General features: G+C 38.4%; 2 protein-coding genes across 3 annotated transcripts in view; both read left to right on the forward strand.

The window, feature by feature from the left end:
* The window catches only part of LOC119787996, a 145,304-nt gene that overhangs the window by 67,354 nt on the left and 59,055 nt on the right, over window positions 1–18,895 (forward strand). The window lies entirely within an intron of this gene.
* The window catches only part of LOC119787997 (NACHT, LRR and PYD domains-containing protein 3-like), a 41,095-nt gene that overhangs the window by 17,603 nt on the left and 4,597 nt on the right, over window positions 1–18,895 (forward strand). The window contains exons 7-11 of one of the 2 annotated variants that reach the window (XM_038292104.1): window positions 2,755–4,531; window positions 7,397–7,570; window positions 12,385–12,558; window positions 15,780–15,956; window positions 18,219–18,392. In XM_038292104.1, coding sequence (XP_038148032.1) covers window positions 2,755–4,531; window positions 7,397–7,570; window positions 12,385–12,558; window positions 15,780–15,956; window positions 18,219–18,392 — 2,476 coding nt within the window. The remainder of the gene's footprint in view (window positions 1–2,754; window positions 4,532–7,396; window positions 7,571–12,384; window positions 12,559–15,779; window positions 15,957–18,218; window positions 18,393–18,895) is intronic. The other variant, XM_038292105.1, reaches the window with a different exon arrangement.

The raw sequence follows: 18,895 nt of genomic DNA on the forward strand, positions 1-18,895 counted from the left end.
CCTTTAATTTTTTTTAGGGATGTGTATTTCCTTCCCTTTTAAGACATAGCAGCGTGTGCAGACTCACGTGACTCCACCGATCCAGTCAAGCAAAATCAAAGAGATTGGCGGATGAGCCCAGTAAACAAGTGTCAAACACCACTGTAAACAAAATTACATTTGTCAATCCTGTGGAGTTGAGAGAGAGCATAGAGGAAGCTGAGCGCACAGAGAAGGAGGAAAGAGCAGGTGGTCAGATTTAAGTACACCGCAGACTAGTTTTGAGTGAGGATGTGCAAGTTTAAACGATGCACATTGTTCTCTCTGCACAGCTCGGTGGCATCAAAATTACGATGTGTGCACTGTCACTGGTAATCCCAGCAGCAGCTGCCTCAGGGCCGGTTGCCTCTTGGAGTTTTCCCCTACTGTTCATGGCGGCTTGAAGTAGATGTTAGCGTTTTTCATGTACATGGCTCAAACTGTAGCCACTAGAATGGGATCATAGCACTCTGCACAGCACATAGCACTCTCTATGTGCTGTGTCTGTATCCCTGCCAGCTCGCAGCTCCGCTTCTCTGATTGGTTGATGTGGCGTGTTGAGCAGCAAAAGTTCAATTTTTCCAACTTCAGCATCTACTGCTTGTGAAATTTTTAACATTTGAGCGAAGTTTCCAAGGGAAAAACAGGGCATACAATTTGTCCTTTTTTAGTAAATGCTGTACAATGTACCACTGGATGCATTGCTATCCAAAAGCCTGGTCTGTAATCAGAGGAGAGATCAAGCATGGCATCTTGCAGCGCTGATGACAGAAAGGTGGTGAAATGCTGGCTTACCAAGTTGTACTTGTTTGGCTTTTCATAATTTGGGGAATACTTATTGAAACTTTCAAAAAGGCTCCTGAGGTGAGAGGAAATTTTTTTTTTGATAGTTTGAATGGTTAGTTTCAGGAGCATTTTAACACTTCCCCCATCCACTTGCACAGCCCTCGTCTGACGCTTTCTCTTAAATGCTGTGACCTTACTGGACAGGTTTGTCACAGTTGTTTTAGACAAGTCATATCGGCTGTAACTAGGATCCTCTGAGTGATTAAATGCCTGTTTGAGCACATCTACTCACCGTCCTTCCTATGTCTGGTCAGAAGCTACATTCATCTTGCACTTTTATATTTTTCCAAAATGATTTGGCAATTTTGAGAGCTACTCAATCTACTAGCTCATTCTTGTTTAAGTGGCCAGCCAATTGGTGGGGGAGAGGGCATTGTGCTTGGCTCCCAAGCCCCACTCCTATGGACTGCCACTCTGGGTCTCTGAGCAAGACCCTAAACCCCACAGTTCCCCGGGCCCCCCACAATGGCAGCCCACTGCTCCCCAAGGGGGTGGGTTAAATGCAGTTCAAATTGTGCTTTGTACTTGTGACAGTCTAATGACTATAAAGCTGAATTCTATTCATTCTTCTAACTCGAATAACTTGAATAATCTTTGTTTTGAGATTTTTTTTACCTCCTTTTAAATTTTTGTACACTTTTATGGTAAAACCTTAATTTAATAAAATTTTTCATTCAAAGGCATATATTCTTAGTGTATGCGACCTCTAGGAAACGTACTCATAAACAACTGTCCCTGCATATTTTAACGACCGCTTCAAAATAATTGCAAGGACAAGCAGGTATAGAAAATGTATTCTAACCTAATAGTAGAGCTAAAAAATAGTAATTATAATAACTCACACTCAGCTTTGTTTTTAAAAAAATATAAATATGAAAAATATAACCTCGGATATCTGTGAGACAGTGATTCGCCTACATCTTATGAATGCTGGCGTACCATAAAGAATGAATTATGAACAGTTTAGTTTGTGCTTCAAGTATTTTGCCCATAGGAAGACGTTACCTGGATATAACCTAATGGAATATCTTCAGAACCGCAAATGGAATATCTTCAGAACCGCTCCATATGACACAAAACTCATATGGTTGAGTAGAACATGATGTAATAAAGTACAATCAAGGGGCCAATTAAAAAAAAAAACGGTGTTCCCCTTTAACATGATGTACCATCTTTTTAGCTTTGTCTTCACTTGACATATAACACGTGAAATGATCAAAAATAATTAAGAAGGCATATTTAAGTTAAGAATCTGTCCCTAACTCTGCCAGATCTGCAAACCTCTGCCTACTTCCATGTAGAAGTTGTGAGTTCTAGCAATTTTTTCAGCAGCATAGCAGCAGGGCACACACATCTGGGGTTCTTTTGTTCATTATGCCACCCATCAAGGGAATGGGCTCCTTGTTCTTAAGGCTCCCACCTCCAGTCAGCATCAAAAATGTCTGAAAACTTGGAGAAAAATGATGCAGTCAGTTTTAAGTAGTCATTAGGCCTGACTTGGCATCTGTCCCTTTGCATGGTTTTCCATGCTGGCATCTCTGTTATGAACTAGCCCCAGATCAGCCCAGATAGAGGAAGAAATCCTCTGAGTTTGGTGTTTTCTGTCCTCAAACACCATTGAGGGTAGGACTGCATGCCTCTAGGAGTGTCTTGTGACACTGTCTTTGGGGAGTGTGCTGTGCAGCAGTTAGATTTGTTTGAGCTAACTGTATTCTCCCAACTCAATGGCCAAGTTAAATATCAGCATAAATATTGTTCATCCATTTCTAAAATTAAAATGTTTTATGGCCCAACACTGACACCTGGATGAAAAGTTATACATTTTGTTTAATCTGTGTTGTTCTTAAAACAATGACTTTGACTATCTTTTCTTTTGTGTTTTCTTGTCAGACAGCCTGCAAGAGGTTCTAAAGGAACATAAGATGAGTCTGAGAAGGAGATGTGAACGTGTGGCTGAAGGACTTGATGAAACAGGAAGTAGAACCAACCTAAACAGGATCTACACTGATCTCTACATCACAGAGGGACCGAGTGAAGAGGTTAATACCCAACATGAGGTGAAGCAGCTGGAGAGAGCTTCAAAGATCAAGAACCTCCATGATTCTCCAATCCGGTGCCATGACATCTTTAAAGCCTTACCTCACCAATATGGAGCCATCAGAGTGGTTCTGACCAACGGTGTTGCTGGTGTTGGAAAAACCTTCTCAGTGCAGAAGTTCACTCTGGACTGGGCAGAGGGTTTGGAGAACCAAGATGTCAGTGTGGTGGTTCTGCTTTCCTTCAGGGAGCTGAACCTGATCAGAGATCAGCAGCACAGTCTTCTCACGCTGCTCCATGTTTTCCATCCAACCCTCCAGAAGCTCCCAGCAGAGAAGCTGGCTGTCTGGAAGCTTCTCTTCATCTTTGACGGCCTGGATGAAAGCAGACTTTCTCTGGACTTCAACAACACTCCTCTTGTTTCTGACGTCACACAGAAGTCATCAGTCAACGTTCTGCTGATGAACCTCATCAAGGGGAACCTGCTTCCCTCGGCTCTCATCTGGATAACTTCCCGACCTGCGGCAGCCAATCGTATCTCTCCTTCCTGTGTTTCCAGGGTAACAGAAGTACGTGGCTTCACCGACGCCCAGAAGGAGGAGTACTTCAGGAGGAGGTTCAGTGATGAAGACGAGAAGGCCAGCAGCATTATCTTTCACATCAAAACCTCTAGGAGCCTCTTTATCATGTGTGGGATCCCAGTGTTCTGCTGGATCACTGCTACAGTTCTGGAGAACCTGTTGACCACAGAGCAGAGAGGAGAGCTGCCCAAGAGCATGACTGACATGTACTCGCACTTCCTGCTGGTCCAGACCAAGAGGAAGAAAAACAAGTACCAAGGGGGACACAAGACAAGTCCTCAAGAGCTGACGAAAACTGATTGGGTAGTTCTTCTGAAGCTAGGGAGGCTGGCATTTGAACATCTGGAGAAAGGAAATATCATGTTCTACCAAGAAGACCTGGAGCAGTGTGGTCTGGATGTCACAGAGGCCTCGGTGTACTCAGGAATTTGTACAGAGATCTTCAAAAGAGAGAGCGTGATCTTCGAGGAACCAGTCTACTGCTTTGTTCATCTGAGCATCCAGGAGTTTTTGGCTGCTGTTTATTGTTACAGCAGGCGGAATTCTGAGGTACTCAAAAGCTTTCTTGGCGAAAGGAAATCAAAATCTATAGATTACATCCTCAATCGAATCATGGAAAACTCTCTCAAAAGTCAAAATGGCCAGCTTGACCTGTTTGTCCGGTTCCTTCATGGACTTACTGTGGAGTCCAACCAGAAACTCTTAGGAGGCCTGTTGGGTCAGAGAAAGTACAATCCAGGCATTCTTCAGAAAGTAAGCAAGAACCTGAAGAAGATGAACACAAATCAAATTTCTCCTGACAGAAGCATCAACATATTTCACTGTCTGACAGAGATTAATGACCATTCAGTCCATCAGGAAATTCAAAAGTTTCTGAAGTCAAAGAAGAAAACAGAGAAGAAGCTATCAGAGATCCAGTGCTCAGCTCTGGCCTACATGCTACAGATGTCAGAGGAGGTTCTGGATGTGTTGGACCTGAAGAAATATAATGCATCAAATGAGGGACGACTGAGACTGACTCCAGCTGTGAGGAACTGCAGAAAGGCTCGGTGGGTGCCTTTTAATTAGTTAGTGGAAAATTAATAGTCATGTTCTTAGGCTGTTGTTTAAATGAGAAATGAAGCTAAGGCCCATTGTTCACATCTGGCCTGCTATAACACTACATGCAACCTGTCATAGCAAATAAAAATCTGTAGGACCGTAATGTTGATTTACAAAGCACCTTTCACATATACCAATTAGCATTCAAAACACTGACATTAAGATGCATATTAAAAGAAAGTACATTTATTTAGAAACAGATGATAAGAATATATGAAGGCACCATAAAATTGGGATGTAAAAGCTTGGTGGCACAACTATTTTTCGTTTTCTTTGTATAAAGTTCTTTAAAAGCAAGCAGAACTAACTTGTGCTAAACTGTTCCAGAACTAAGGACCCGCAGACTAAAAGGCCCTGTCCCTTTAGTTTCCTACCTAGTACAAGGCTCATTTACTAGATTTTAGGCTTGGGTTCAAAGGCTGAGAGAAGCAGAGTATTCAGTTAATAGATGAGACAAATAGGATCTCCTTAGATTAGAATGTCATCCCCTTGGTAGATACCAGATTACTTAGTTTAGTGTGAGTTGCAGTGAAATAAATGCCCAAAAAAACACATGGTTTAAAAAAAGCATTATTTCTTTTTTTCAGATAAATCTCAGTTTAAAGAGAAACTGTTCTACAAACACATGTACTCTGCAACTTGGCAGAATATATGTTGTTTCACAAAGCTAGATCTAGCAAAATAAATTTCCCATCAATCCTGGATGGCACGACATGGTAGCAGCAATCCTAGCTGGTTGTGCTTCATCTAGCAGCAGCTAAGCTTACATTTATTAGCTCTATTCTCAGGGTGCACTCCATTTAGCCACCAGGTAAACGGGTGAGCTCCATGTCTTCTCTAATGCTCCTCACTTAAGAAAAAAATATTAATAAAAATAATTAATTTTATTTGAAGGTGCCATTCTCAACACTCGAGGAAACCATACAAAGATTCACAAATGCATTAAAAGACAACATTAAAAATCAAACTAGACAACGGCAATGGCAATAACATTAGGACTCAGATAGATAAGGCAGTCTGTCAGTCTTTTGAGTTGTGATCAGACGTGGGGGTATGAGTCGATGTTTCTGAGTTGGGATGGTAATTAATTCCTGAGATGTGAAGCAGAGATACTGAATGCTCTTCTGCCTATGATATTTAGATGGGCAGAGTGGACAAACAGGTGTATGGAAGAAGAGGATCTGAGGGAGCAGGAGGGAGAGGGAACAGGAATAAGGTCAATGATTTTGTGGATAGACTTTAATGTTGGCAAGAGAATTTTGCAGCGGGATTGTAAACGAGACAGAAGAAGAAAGAATTGCAATAAATCCAGACAGTAAGTGACAAGGCTGTGGACGAGGATGGCAGCAGTGTGGGGGTAAAGGAGGGGAGGAGAGGAGATGGTTTATGCTTCGTAGGTGGAAGTAGGCAGGCGTTGTAATGTTATTGATGTGGGATTGAAAGGATAGTGTCCTGTCAAGGATGATGCATGGGCAAGGTGAGACCGTGGAGTTATCAGTTGTGAGAGAGAAGCTATATGTTTTGGACAAGGTGGATTTGGTACCCTGGATGTGATGGAGCAGAGGATGAATTTGAAGGACTTGAGTTGAACCGAGTGTGGCTAGAGAGGTAATATGTAAACCCATCTAATGAAATATGGGTGATACAAGTGGAAAAAGCTTGCTGTCAGGTCAAGATTGAGGATGGTGAGGACTCTAGAATCAGCTGTCATGAGGGCAATGTTGGTGATTTTGTTAAGTGCCGTTTCAATGCTAATGCATGGGCAGTAACCGGACTGGAACTGTTCATACAGGTCATTGCAGGATAGTTGAGAGTGGACTTGGAAGGCAACTGTTTTTTCAAGGATTTTGGAGATGAATGCTAGATTAGAGATAGGATGGAAGTTGTTGAAGTGAGAAGGGTTGGTGCCAGGTTTTTTCAGAATTGGGGTAATGGCAGCAGTTTTGAAGGATTTTCGGATGTCGGAAGGTGGTTTTAAACAAATTGGGAATGTTAACAGGGAAGACTGTGACTTGGAGTTTCCCCAAATGAAAAGGTGAATCGAGCTCAATCACAGTCAAATGTGAGTGAAAATCAACTGTGATTGAAAATAAAATAACTATGTCGGTGTGCACAGATTTATCCACTGGCCAATCAATCTGCCTTAATTTTTCTTGATTTTGGAAGATCTGTGATCGTCCATTACTGAAACCAATCTTTCCCCCTAATCTGACCACCCATTGTCAATGCCTTAAACTTTAATCTATATTTGACAGCAGTTATTTCAGAAGTTTTATTTTTCATGGGCAATGACAACTGTTTAACGCAACTGCCATTAGGACACTAGTGTCATCAAACAACAGATTTCTGGCTTCTAAGTGTCCTATTTCAACCTTCCACAACTAGAAACTGCAAACTTCCCATTACTAGAAATTACTTTCACATAAAGAATTTAATCGTTTTGTGTATTTATTTTGCATATTTAAAATGTCTTATAGTTCCAGTGTTCAAAGCTCTTAAGAAATTGATGTTTGTTGATCTTCGAGAGGTTGGTCTTGCATTATAATGCCATTATCATTATTTTAGTCTAAAGTGGTCTCTAACCAACAAATTGGACCTGTATTGCAATAACGTCTGGGACAATTTTTCAAGCTAGATCTTTTATCATGATAATGCTATTTTTCTGTAAATACTACTTACCCCATGCCAACTTACAAAGTGTGCAATGTTAATCCTAGTCAAGGGGGTGTGATCATGGATAAGATAGTCTGCCCATTCTTTAGTCATGCTTTTATTCCAGTAGCTGTTGATCATTGATTTTCCTGTAATTACAGATTTGTCAGATGTGACTTATCAGAGACTCACTGTGAAGTTGTGGCCTCAGCTTTGAAAAGCAACCCGTCCTATCTGATTGAGCTTGACCTGAGCTGCAACAAGCTGGGGGATTCTGGAGTAAATCTTCTGTGTCTTGGACTGGAAAGTTCAAACTGCAGGCTCCAGATGTTGAGGTTGGTGAAGCTGTCTTTGGTTTTCTCATTTTAACTAAAGCTTTAAAGTTTGTGTCATTTATTATTTTTCTTAGTATTCCTTAAAATGTAATGCTTTTGTTAATAACAATGTGTAATAGCATGTGTAAGGATGTTAGTAAAGGCAGTTGTAAACTGTTCCATTGCAGCATTGACATCGAAAATGCAAAACCTAGGCTAAACCTTTAAAATGTTGCTGATACAATATTAAAGTTTGCTAATTTTTTTTTGTAGACCAAAACATTAATACAAATGATCAATGTAATAATTTCAAGGGCGCCTGCATAAGATAAACGGTTTTGTCAAAAAACGGCCGCCATTTAGAGAACTCCGGCTCCACTTAGTGACCAAGGGAGAAAATTTGAGTCACATATGCAGGATAACAACTAAGAGCTGGAACAGTGTTGTTTTTTGTTTGTTTTTACTTTTTTCCAAGCCTCATAAGGATAGTGTTAGCTTTTTTTAGGTTTCCCAAGGTTCATGAGCTGCTTTCAAAGTGGTTGAAGCAGGTCAGATGAGATCGGGGGAAGTTGGAGGACTCTATGGCATCTCTACTGTACTTGGAGCATTTGAAGAAGTCCTTTTTTTGTCCTCTCATTGAAAGAGTCTCTCGGTTATTTAGTGAACCACTACAGTGAGCTGCTACCAAAAGCCATCCTACAGTGATACAGAGAGAAAATGATCCGATGTATGAGCCAAATACAGAATGATTGTTGTTGGAAAGCTTTTTCATTGAAGTGGTGGAGTTTCACAGTATTTTTGGCCTGAAAACAGGCAGAGCTGACAACCCTGGCACTGAAAAACTGAAGGAATTGCTATATATGGTAGATAATTTCTTGTAACAGCATTTCCTTGAAAATCATGTTCATTTAAAGTATTACCTACTGAATTATATTTACAAATTAATAACTGCTTTATACTATCTGTATCAGGGGCGTACCAGTCATCATTGCTGTGTATTTTCTAATGGGGCTGCTGGGATCATAAAGGCAGTCACCCTCCGGCTCAGAGTCTGACTCTGTAGGCTAGTGGTCTGCTCTGAATAGTTCTGACCTGGAAGGTGTGATGCTTCCGTGTTCCTCAGCATCAATAACCTAACCTGGGCTTGAACTGCCTGATGGTTCAACCACATACCAATTCCTGACTAGATGTTTTGGAACAATCATAATTTTTTGCATCCATCTCTGTTATAAAATGTAAGCTAGCTCCAAAAGGGTTCTCCCTTTGATGTCAGCACACGGGGGATAGGTTTTTACTAGCTTTTTTATATTTTATTGTCTTTCACAGATGAAATTTTACAAAGTAACATGGTAAAGCAAGGCCAATACGTTAAGGTTGTTATAACAGGTTTTCCTTGAGTGCCCCTATAATAAGACATTAGGTTTTGAACATAAAAAGTAAAGTAGTAGTAAATAAAAGTAACAGTAAATAAAATAATTTAAGTAAAATTCTAGGTTTGCCGGGGTGTGGTATGAATAACTCTTAATGACAATCTTTATATTATAAATGTCCTTCTCTCATTCTTGTTCCTCCTTTATTAAATAAACATCCAGCCTTCACAACAAGCCCCTAAACAAAATTTTTTCTATGTTGCTTTGTATACTGAAGTCATCCTTACAAGATAGTGTTGGAATGTCAATTAGGGCTGCAACAACGAATCGATAAAATCAATAAAAATCGACTTTTAAAAGCGTTGGCAACGAATTTCATCATCGATTAGTTGTGTCGCGCGATTAATGCGTCATCCGCCGCCGCCGTCATCACATCCACTTGACTGAAGCGGGGGAAGAAGAAAAAATACGGCAGAGCGAGCCAGCGCTGCAGGTGCAGTGTTGCCAACTCAGCGACTTTTCAGACCCCTCCAGCGACTATTTTTCAAAAAAGCGACTAGCGACAAATCTGGCGCCTGTTTACGGTGTCACTGGCGGCTTTTGGAGACTCTTACGTGAAAGCATGTATCGTTCCTACTCTGCCGTGGGGCGCCTCCCCCCGCTCCTGCAGGAGTCCCTCTCAGCGCTGCAGTCGGAGCAGCAGGATGTTCACCCTCAGCGTCCAGACTGCAAATGAAGCATGCGCCGGGATTGACGGCGCAAATTGATCACAATAATTAAAATAGCCTGCGCTTTTTAAAGTGAAAAAAGTCGTGACATGCAACTTTTGTCAAAACAAATTAACATGGCACGGAATCACCATGTTTGTTTAGTTTTAAAGTGGGGAAACGTAACGTTAGTTTCTCAGGTAGCTCATCTGAGGCTTTCCTTACCGTGTTAATAGGTTACAGACAGGGATAAGGTTGGCTACTTATTTTACTTTTAATTTCATTTGAATTAGCTTAAGCAGCGTTTATATTTACTTTATAAATAAATGAACTTGCAAATTATGAGGGCAAGGCTTTTAAAGTTTAAATCTTCTTGCAAAAATAAAGTAAAGATGATCCTGCAATTTATGGAAGTAAAGCATAAAATCCAGCAAGATCATTAATATGTCAATTAATTATATGCCACATTCCCATGTAAATATCTGTCTTTGGAGGATGTGTTCTTTAGCACCCCTAGTTCTCTCATTTTTATTCCAAATACAATTTATAATTTGAATCACAGGGCTATTTTTATCTCTATGGTTCAGTATTTTCTCAAGTAGCAACTTTAACTGCTATACTTTCCTGTCTTAAAAGGCAGAACTCTTCTAGTCTAAAAAACCTCATTTGTTGAAATGGGGGGGCCTATTGTTTGAACCCCTTAGGGGCTTTAAAAAACAAAAATGTCTTTTTTTGCGCTTTATGAAACAAACTACCCTATATTTTGTGGATGTACAGCTACATTTCTCATGTGAGTTTGCGTAGTTTTAACACAAACATTTATTTTTCATATTGCACCAGTACAGTTAATGAGCAACCTGTACTTGTGTGCTTGTTTGTTCTGTCTAAAATGTTTATTTTGGAATAAAGAGGTTAATATAAAAAATATTTTTTGTCCGATTCATCAATTAATCGAAAAAATAATCGGCTGATTCATCGATTTTTAAAATAATCGTTAGTTGCAGCCCTAATGTCAATTATCAGTTTAACAGATGCAGTTAGCTTTTCTATATTATAAATGGTTAGCATTACATTAATCCATTCATCCACTTTGGGCTCAAAATCACTTCACCATCTTCTGGTGATTGCTTTCTTGCTAGCCAACAGCATAATTCAAAGTAATTTATAATTGTCTCTTTTTAAATTGAGAATCTCAACTCTCCCGAGAAACATAAATTCAAAGCTGGTTGGTATTTTAATTTCTAACACTTCATCAATGCACCTTTCATGAAAGTTAAACCTCTTAATTGTTTTAAACAAGAAATCCCACATCACAGAATCAAATGATTTTTCTGCATCCATTCCTATTATTAAGGTTTCTAGTTTCTTTTCACTAATATGTTGCAGTATGCCTAAATTTCTATGATTATAATGGGTTTGTCTATGTTAAATGAATCTGGTTTGATCTAAACTAATAATGTCCGGTAATTTTTTTCAATACATTGTGCCAGAATTGCTGTAAATAATCTATAACCTATATTCAGCACACTTATAGGCCTATAATGTGAACAGTTAGTTGCATCTTTGCCCTCCTTAGTAATTACCAACATGATTGTTCCGTAAAAATTCAAAAAATATCCACTGGACTTGGTTTTCAAGATTTGAAGACGTTTCGCCACCTCTCCAGGAAGCTTTCTCAATTCAAATTGAATTTTGAATTTGAATTGAAAAAGCTTCCTGGAGAGGTGGCGAAACGTCTTCAAATCTTGAAAACCAAGTCCAGTGGATATTTTTTGAATTTTTACGGAATGACTTTGACCTGGATGACTGAGAACCTTCATCAGCAAACATGATTGTTCCAACGAAAGGTCTTGTGTAATAGTGAAATCAATGGTTTTCTAATTTTTTTTTACCATTCTGCACTATATCCATCTGCCACACTTTTTTGAGCTCATTTCAAGCTCTGAGCGATGACCCCTGACTGTCAGTTCCCTCATGACCTTTTTTCAGTCCTTTCCATGTGTCAGAATCTGTAAACAAATTCACCGATTACAACTTAAAGAAGTGTTTTCTTTATCCGCCCTGTTATCTGCTGGAAAAAACAAAACAAAAAGACGCTGTCTATCTAGACCAAATTTGTTCAAAATCTTAGTCGATCTCTGTAGATCTTCTAAAGGCCTGTAGTTTCTCTTTGTATCCCAAAGTGGTCTCTGCCTGATCCTGTTTGCCTGCTCCCTGGATAGAGCACATAGGGCAAAGTTTGAACATTAAACTTCGCTATGATGTCACCATGTTCAACCCGGAACCAGAAAACCCTGGGTTTTTACAGGCTTTATATCAGCCTGCTGTGCAGCTACTAAATGTAAGATATATTTGGTAAAAATAAGCTTTTTGTTAATAATAACTCAGAACCACCTGGTATGACTGGGTATGACTGAAAATTAAATTAAGTCGATATCGCGTCATCAACTGTTTAAGGATGGAATTGGCTCTTGCTTCCCTCTACAGTGAGTAAGATGGCTTACATGCATCTAAGCTTTCTTTTTCTCTCTAAAATCTAATTAGACACAATTGTGTTTGTGAATATTTTTTTCTTATGGGAGCTGTGTGTTGCCATCTGTATTGACCGTGCTTGATGGGGAAACTGTCCATGATGTTTAGTTTACTGGAAATAAGCTTCATGGATTGATTAGTGGATTGGTTTTATTAGTTTTTATGTATTATATCATGTTATTTTTCACTTGTGTTCTGCTTGCTTCCCTATTTTTCTTTTATTCAGATTGATAGACTGCAGGTTGTCAGAGATCAGTTGTGCTTCTCTAATCTCAGCTCTGAAGTCCAACCCCTCAAATCTGACAGAACTGGACCTGAGTAGTAACAAACTGAATGATGATGCAGTGAAGATTCTCTGTGAATTTCTGAAGAATTCCCTCTGTAAACTGAAGACACTGAGGTGAGAGACCCTGTTTTGTGCTAAGACTGATTTAACATCCATTATACCATACTCTCAGGCTTACTACCTACTTTACAGGATACAGTTATCTAAAACGGTAGCAGTGTGTTGGAAACTATACGTAAAGCTCAAAATTCTTTAAATGGTTTTTATTTCTGTGTATCTGAAATACTGTAAAATATTTTTAAAATCGAACCATGTAGAAAACATATCACTCTTCACATCCATTTACATAAATTAAAGAAAAATAAACATTGTTCATAAAAAAAGTATAAGCAGAGGCTGAATTTTTCTTTACACATTCAAATATTTACTTAATCAAAAAATTTAGCAATTTAATAATTAGTTGTATATAACCACTGTTTTATAGAACTGCTGTGTTTCACAAAGCTAACAAACGTGTGCCACATTTAGGCAGGTATTGCAGCCGAGAATTTTTTGACTACACTCGATAATTTCTCTTATTTTCTTGGTTTAGCCTCTGAACAGTATTTGTAATGTCAGCTCCCAGTTGTGAACTGGTTTGGAGTTTGAGGATTGGGTTGGTCACACAGGTACTTGATTTTGTTGGTCTGCAACCAAGATTAGATGAATAGTTTACTGGTATTCTGGGATCACCTTTTCAAAATGGCCATTGTAAAGGTAATTCCTTTTTTCCCAAAATGCAACATGATCCCTTTTAAATATTTTGATATGCAAAATTATCAATGATACCTTGTATAACATAAATAAGCCTAAAACTTATAGTAAGAGAAACATTCCCTTATCTTAATCATTGAACAACCATTTGGACTGTGACTTCATTTCAGTGTTTAGAGTTGTCCTATTTTCATTAGCCAGACAAGAAAAGTTTAGCTCCATCTTGTGACTATTTTTGATCCTACAGTGCATTATACAGTTATACTGATTCATCTTTGTTCAGCTGATTTTCTAAGGATTTTTTCATCAGGCCGGTCTGTCTAAACAGTTCAAGACACTAAAGCAAACCGGACGTAGAGTCTAACACACGGTTTAGCGGAATAATTAATGAACTAGTAGGGCTCAATAAAGTAGGGCTCAATAAAGCTTCTTTGAAAGCCAAAAGTATCATTGCCACATCACAAGAAGATAAATAAAAGAAAGAGGAACCTGAGCCCGGTTATTATCATTTGCCTTAAGTGCAGAAGTGACTGCTACTGTTGCAAGTCTGGGTATATGTGTGATGAGAACTAGGAAAATTTTGTCGAATTCACATGCAATGAGATGCGACCATTCAGTCTGCAGATTGTTGAGATCCTCATATAAACAGCCATTGTATTGTCATATATGGAAATGGCTCTTATCTGTTTTATTGAAAATATTGGAATTGGGCTACCATGAAAAATTCAGATGGGCAAAATGATGGGATTTGGGTGGCATTTATCCAGAGGTGTCAAGTAACAAAGTACAAATACTTTGTTACTGTACTTAAGTACACTTTTTAGGTATCTATACTTTACTCCTTTACTTATAGTTCTTCCTACTTCTGACTTCTAGTTATTACATTTTTACACAAGCATCTTTACTTTCAATTCCTTACATTTTTAAAACAAACATTACTAGTTAATCTTGGCTTTAATGCAGAGGTCAAGGATTAGCGGACCGTGCCGCTTCTCCTTATACCCCGAAATCCCCCAAAGCAAAGCCTCCAGACTCTGCGCTTCCTTCCATATTTCTGCACTCCGACTTCCTCTGAGCTTTAGGAGAGCATGCGCAATATTATCATTAAATCCGTAGGAGCAAAACATGCAGAAATGAACGCTTAGACGTATTTAAAAAATCCCAATCAGCGTCCAGTATATGTGCGGTTTCTGATGAAGATAAGAAATCTGCTTGCTGGTCTGTTGATGTACCAATAGTTTGCATCCAATCTTTTAATAAATGGTGTTCGTTTTTTGAAATATATAGGAATTATGCTCTAATTTGTTATTACCAAACTGTTGTTACTATATTTTAATTTGACACACCGCATCTTCTCGCTGTACTTTTTCCTGTTTGGTGGGATTGCAATAGAGGATCTTGACCCTGCTGGACCAGAGCGGAGCCTGAACATTTTGAGTTTGTTTGGCTCAAACTACTGCTGTGAAGCAGGATTCTCCACCATGAACACAATCAAAACGAAATATTGATCGAGGCTCAAAATGAGCACCTTGATATGTGCTTGAGAATGGCTTTGTCTCCATTCAAACCCAGGTTTAAAGCCTTGTAGTGTAGCCTATCGTCCACTGCTCTCATAAAGCCAGAAAAAAGAAAAATAACAGACAGTCAGTACAGGTATTTTATAAAATATATTAATCAGGAAATTGTCTATATACTGTTGTTCTCTACTTCAAAAAGCACTTAAGATTTTAAAATGGAAAAACTTTCTTTTCTTTTTATTTTTTTTTTATTTAAAAATTCAGTGTATAACATGGATGCATAAACATCTCATTTTATTTTTAATGTTAAATTCAGTTTAAAGTAACAGATCTTTAAAAATGTCTCCGGACCTTTACTGGTTGATGATTTTCTTTATTCGAACCCCGAAATTTATTTCACATCATGTGCACCATCCAATGCAGATTATTGGTGCCCTCCACATCTAGTGAAAACTAGTGTTATTGGATGAGTCATATGACGCAAACACTAATTGGTTAGCTAAACAAAATCATCAGAAGCAAGAGGGTGTTCTTCAAACTGCAAACGTGAATTGTCTATGCCATGCTACAATGTCGGATTCAGAAAAAGTTTGTAGAAATGTCTGAAAGGTCGGACACAGGCGGGTGCGTATCGGGAAAAGGAGACCAACAAGACCTCCCTCATCCTTGGCCCTATCTCAAATTCATTTCTTTTTAGAAATAGTCGGAAAGTTGAGCTTTCAATTCATATAGTGGCATCTGGCTGTTTTTTTTTTAAAGGTAACTTTATACTTTATGTATTTTTTTTGGACCACATACTTTTTCATTTTTACTTGAGTAAAGAGGTCCAGTTGATACTTGAACTTTTACCAGTGTTTTTAAACTGCGGTATCTATACTTCTACTTAAGTAACAAATGTGGGTACTTTTGACACCACTGCATTTATCTGCTGTGTGAACCTAACCTTTGACCCTGCTGTATTTACCATGTGGCAATATTATCTCTGTCAAAAACAGTTATTTATCTGCTCTTTCTCGTTGGACTGCTATGAATTTTAACACAAAGGTTTTTTGTTTTTCCGCTTAGATTGTGGGGCTGTTGTTTGTCAGAGATCAGCTGTGCTTCTCTGGGCTCAGCTCTGAAGTCCAATCCCTCCCATCTGACAGAACTGGACCTGAACAGAAACAAAGACCTGAAAGATGCTGGAGTTGAGGAGTTATGCTGTTTTTTAAAGAGTTCACTCTGTCAACTAAATATACTCAAGTAAGATTTCATAAGATAAATATAAGATGAAAACTGAGTTAATGCTCACCTGCAAGCAGACGGATCATGAAGTATGTATCCACACTTTTTGTTGGAACTTTGTTTTTCATTATTTAGTCATGTCTTTTCTTTAGAGATTTATCCTGTTTACCTCTTATCCATGTTTTATCTAAAATTTCATTTAATTATATTGTATAGGGTTAAGTTAATTTTTCACTAAAAATTGGTATATTGGTGTAAAAGAATGGTTTTCATTTTAAATAGCTTCACAGTGTTACTAATGTTTTGTCCAAATACCTAGCAACACTTGGTGACAGTGCTCATATAGTTACTAATCCATCTTCATGAATAGTAACTTTAGTATTAACCACACTGTTTTGTCATCCATGCAAATGATAACAAGTTAGAAACTCACTCAGTCCTTACTGGCAAAGCCCTCCATTTTACCAGTATTCTTGGCTTTAGGTGCTGCAACGCATCTGTGTCACTGGGTTAGTTGATTAAACAGGAATTATTTTAATTTCATCAATCTCAAGAGAAACAAAACCTTTTTCTTACCAGATTTTAGCTCTCAGCTAGCTTTAATGTGCAGTCCTTCACACACTACATAAATGCAAAAAAAAGGCAACAGAAAATGAATTCCATCTGTGTTTTTAGACCCTTAAAAGTTTTCTAAGGAAAATAAGCTTATTGCATCCAGTCATTGGGCTTCATGCAACATTTTTTATTTGAGAAGTGTTAGGCAATTAGACGAGCACATTCGCCTAACCTTTATCAGAACATTCCTATCAAAATGTTTACATGACAGCCTTTTTATTCTCATTACTTTTGTCCATATAAATGGTTGCAATTGGATTATTATTTTTTTCTAGTCCATGTACATTTCAATCTGATCGTGACATTTTGTGCATGTAAACATAGCTATAGTTAGCCCATTGCATGCTAATAGTCCCTTCCAGGCTTGACCAGAACTGTTTTAAGGAGAAATTTATTATAAACTGCTGATTTTCAAAGTTACTAGAAGTTCTAAAACATTTTTATTAATGGCTCTTTGGAAGTTTGCTGATTTGTGCTCATTACTACCTGGAGCCAACCTACACTGCCAAAGGTACCAACAGCTGGTCCAATTTCTATAGTGTTGCTTGATTGACTAGCAAAGTGACCTTAGGAGAACCCTTTAGAGCAATGTTTTATGATGTACATCTGCCTTACATCTAAATGATGTAAGGCAGTCACACTGCCTTACATCATTTAGATAATAACCCATTTTCACATACTTGATTTCAACAAATTTCAGATCAACTGGCTTTTCTGAACTGTCATCTGAATCAGGTGTGTTCAAGTAGAAACATTAATACATCAGGGTGGTGTATAGTCAAATCTTACTCAACTACAAAAAAGTTACTTGGTCAAACATCTACTTAAGTTAAAGTATTGAAGTATTCACTTTTTAAAATACTAAGTATTGAAAAGTTCTTGCATTTAAAAGTACTTAAGTATTGAAAGAAACAGATTAGATTTTCTGATGTCACTACATTTCTGTATAATTTTCAGAGTAATTTTAAAGATGCCTGTAACTTGTGGAAACCCCACAATGCTCCCTGCACGCCCAACGATGGCAGCCCTCTCCTCCCAAGGGGATGGGTTCAATGCAGAGGGTTAATTTTGTTGCTTTGTACTTGTGACATTGTAATGATAATAAAGTTTAATTCTATTCTATTACACACCACCTGGAAAGAACTTCAGCACAAAATTTGTCACCAAAAAATAGGGACCACTATTCTGATTTTTATTTAAACAAACCAAAAATAAAACAGGAGTGTCTTGATTTCACTATGGAATAGAGGTTTAAGGTTGAATCTATTACCACAAAGAAACTACAACTGCTTTGAGACTGTTGCCTTGAGAAAACAACTAATGCCTTCATAAAATTATAAACCATAAGTACTTTCTTCCATGAGATTCTTACATTTTTGGAATGTCATGTAGGTCTCTAAAATAGTGGAGTCCAAATTCAGTGTTATGGGCTGCTATTTTCCATGTTGAAATCACATTTAAAAAAATAAAAACAGCAACATCGGATTGCAAAGATAAGCTGAATAAAAAGGAACGAGTAACTAACGGCTTCCATGGAGTAGAAAGTACACTATTAAGTAAATGTACTACGTAACTTTCAACAAGACTTTTTTTATCCAGTCCGCAGTCTATGTTTTTTAACCAGCACTCTGGTAACTTCAGCTAACATTTTTTATCTTTTCTCAGATTAGGGAACTGCAGTCTCTCAGAGATCAGCTGTGCTTCTCTGGGCTCAGCTCTGAAGTCCAACCCCTCCCATCTGACAGAACTGGACCTTAGCGAGAATCGCTTGAAAGATGCTGGAGTGGAGCAGCTCTGTGGTTTTCTACAGACTCTCAACTGCAAACTGCAGATACTGAGGTAAGAAGAGATAGCTGCCTAACCCAGACCCTTGCTCTAACCCTAACTATTATCAACATATACCTCATCGTCACCCCAACTCAAAGAAGAAATCTTTAACATCTGGGGACCCATTGAATGTCCCCATTCTGACCACTTAAGTTTCCCCACAATAAGGGAAATTTGATAATACACTACCCCTAGTTGTAGCTCAAACTAACGGCTTGATCACTAAGTTTGGCACAAAAATGCTATGCTATATGATTTTTAACCCGTTGATATAAAAGTTAATCTAAAAGGGTGAGCATACAGTTAATAAATGTGTTTTTATTAACTGAGCTGCTGGTTGAGACCATGAAGCCACATATTAAAGCTACAGTGTGTAATTTTCAGCGACATCTAGCGCTCAGACTGCAGACTGCAGCAACATGAACATCTCCCCCCCCCCGCTCTCCCCCCCAACAGTACGGCGAGCGTTACGGGACAAAATGTCTTCCACGATGTCCGCATCACCTACCTTCTCA

This window comes from Cyprinodon tularosa, unplaced genomic scaffold (assembly GCF_016077235.1).
Source record: "Cyprinodon tularosa strain WSP-4 unplaced genomic scaffold, ASM1607723v1 ctg308, whole genome shotgun sequence".
Lineage (NCBI taxonomy): Eukaryota > Metazoa > Chordata > Actinopteri > Cyprinodontiformes > Cyprinodontidae > Cyprinodon > Cyprinodon tularosa.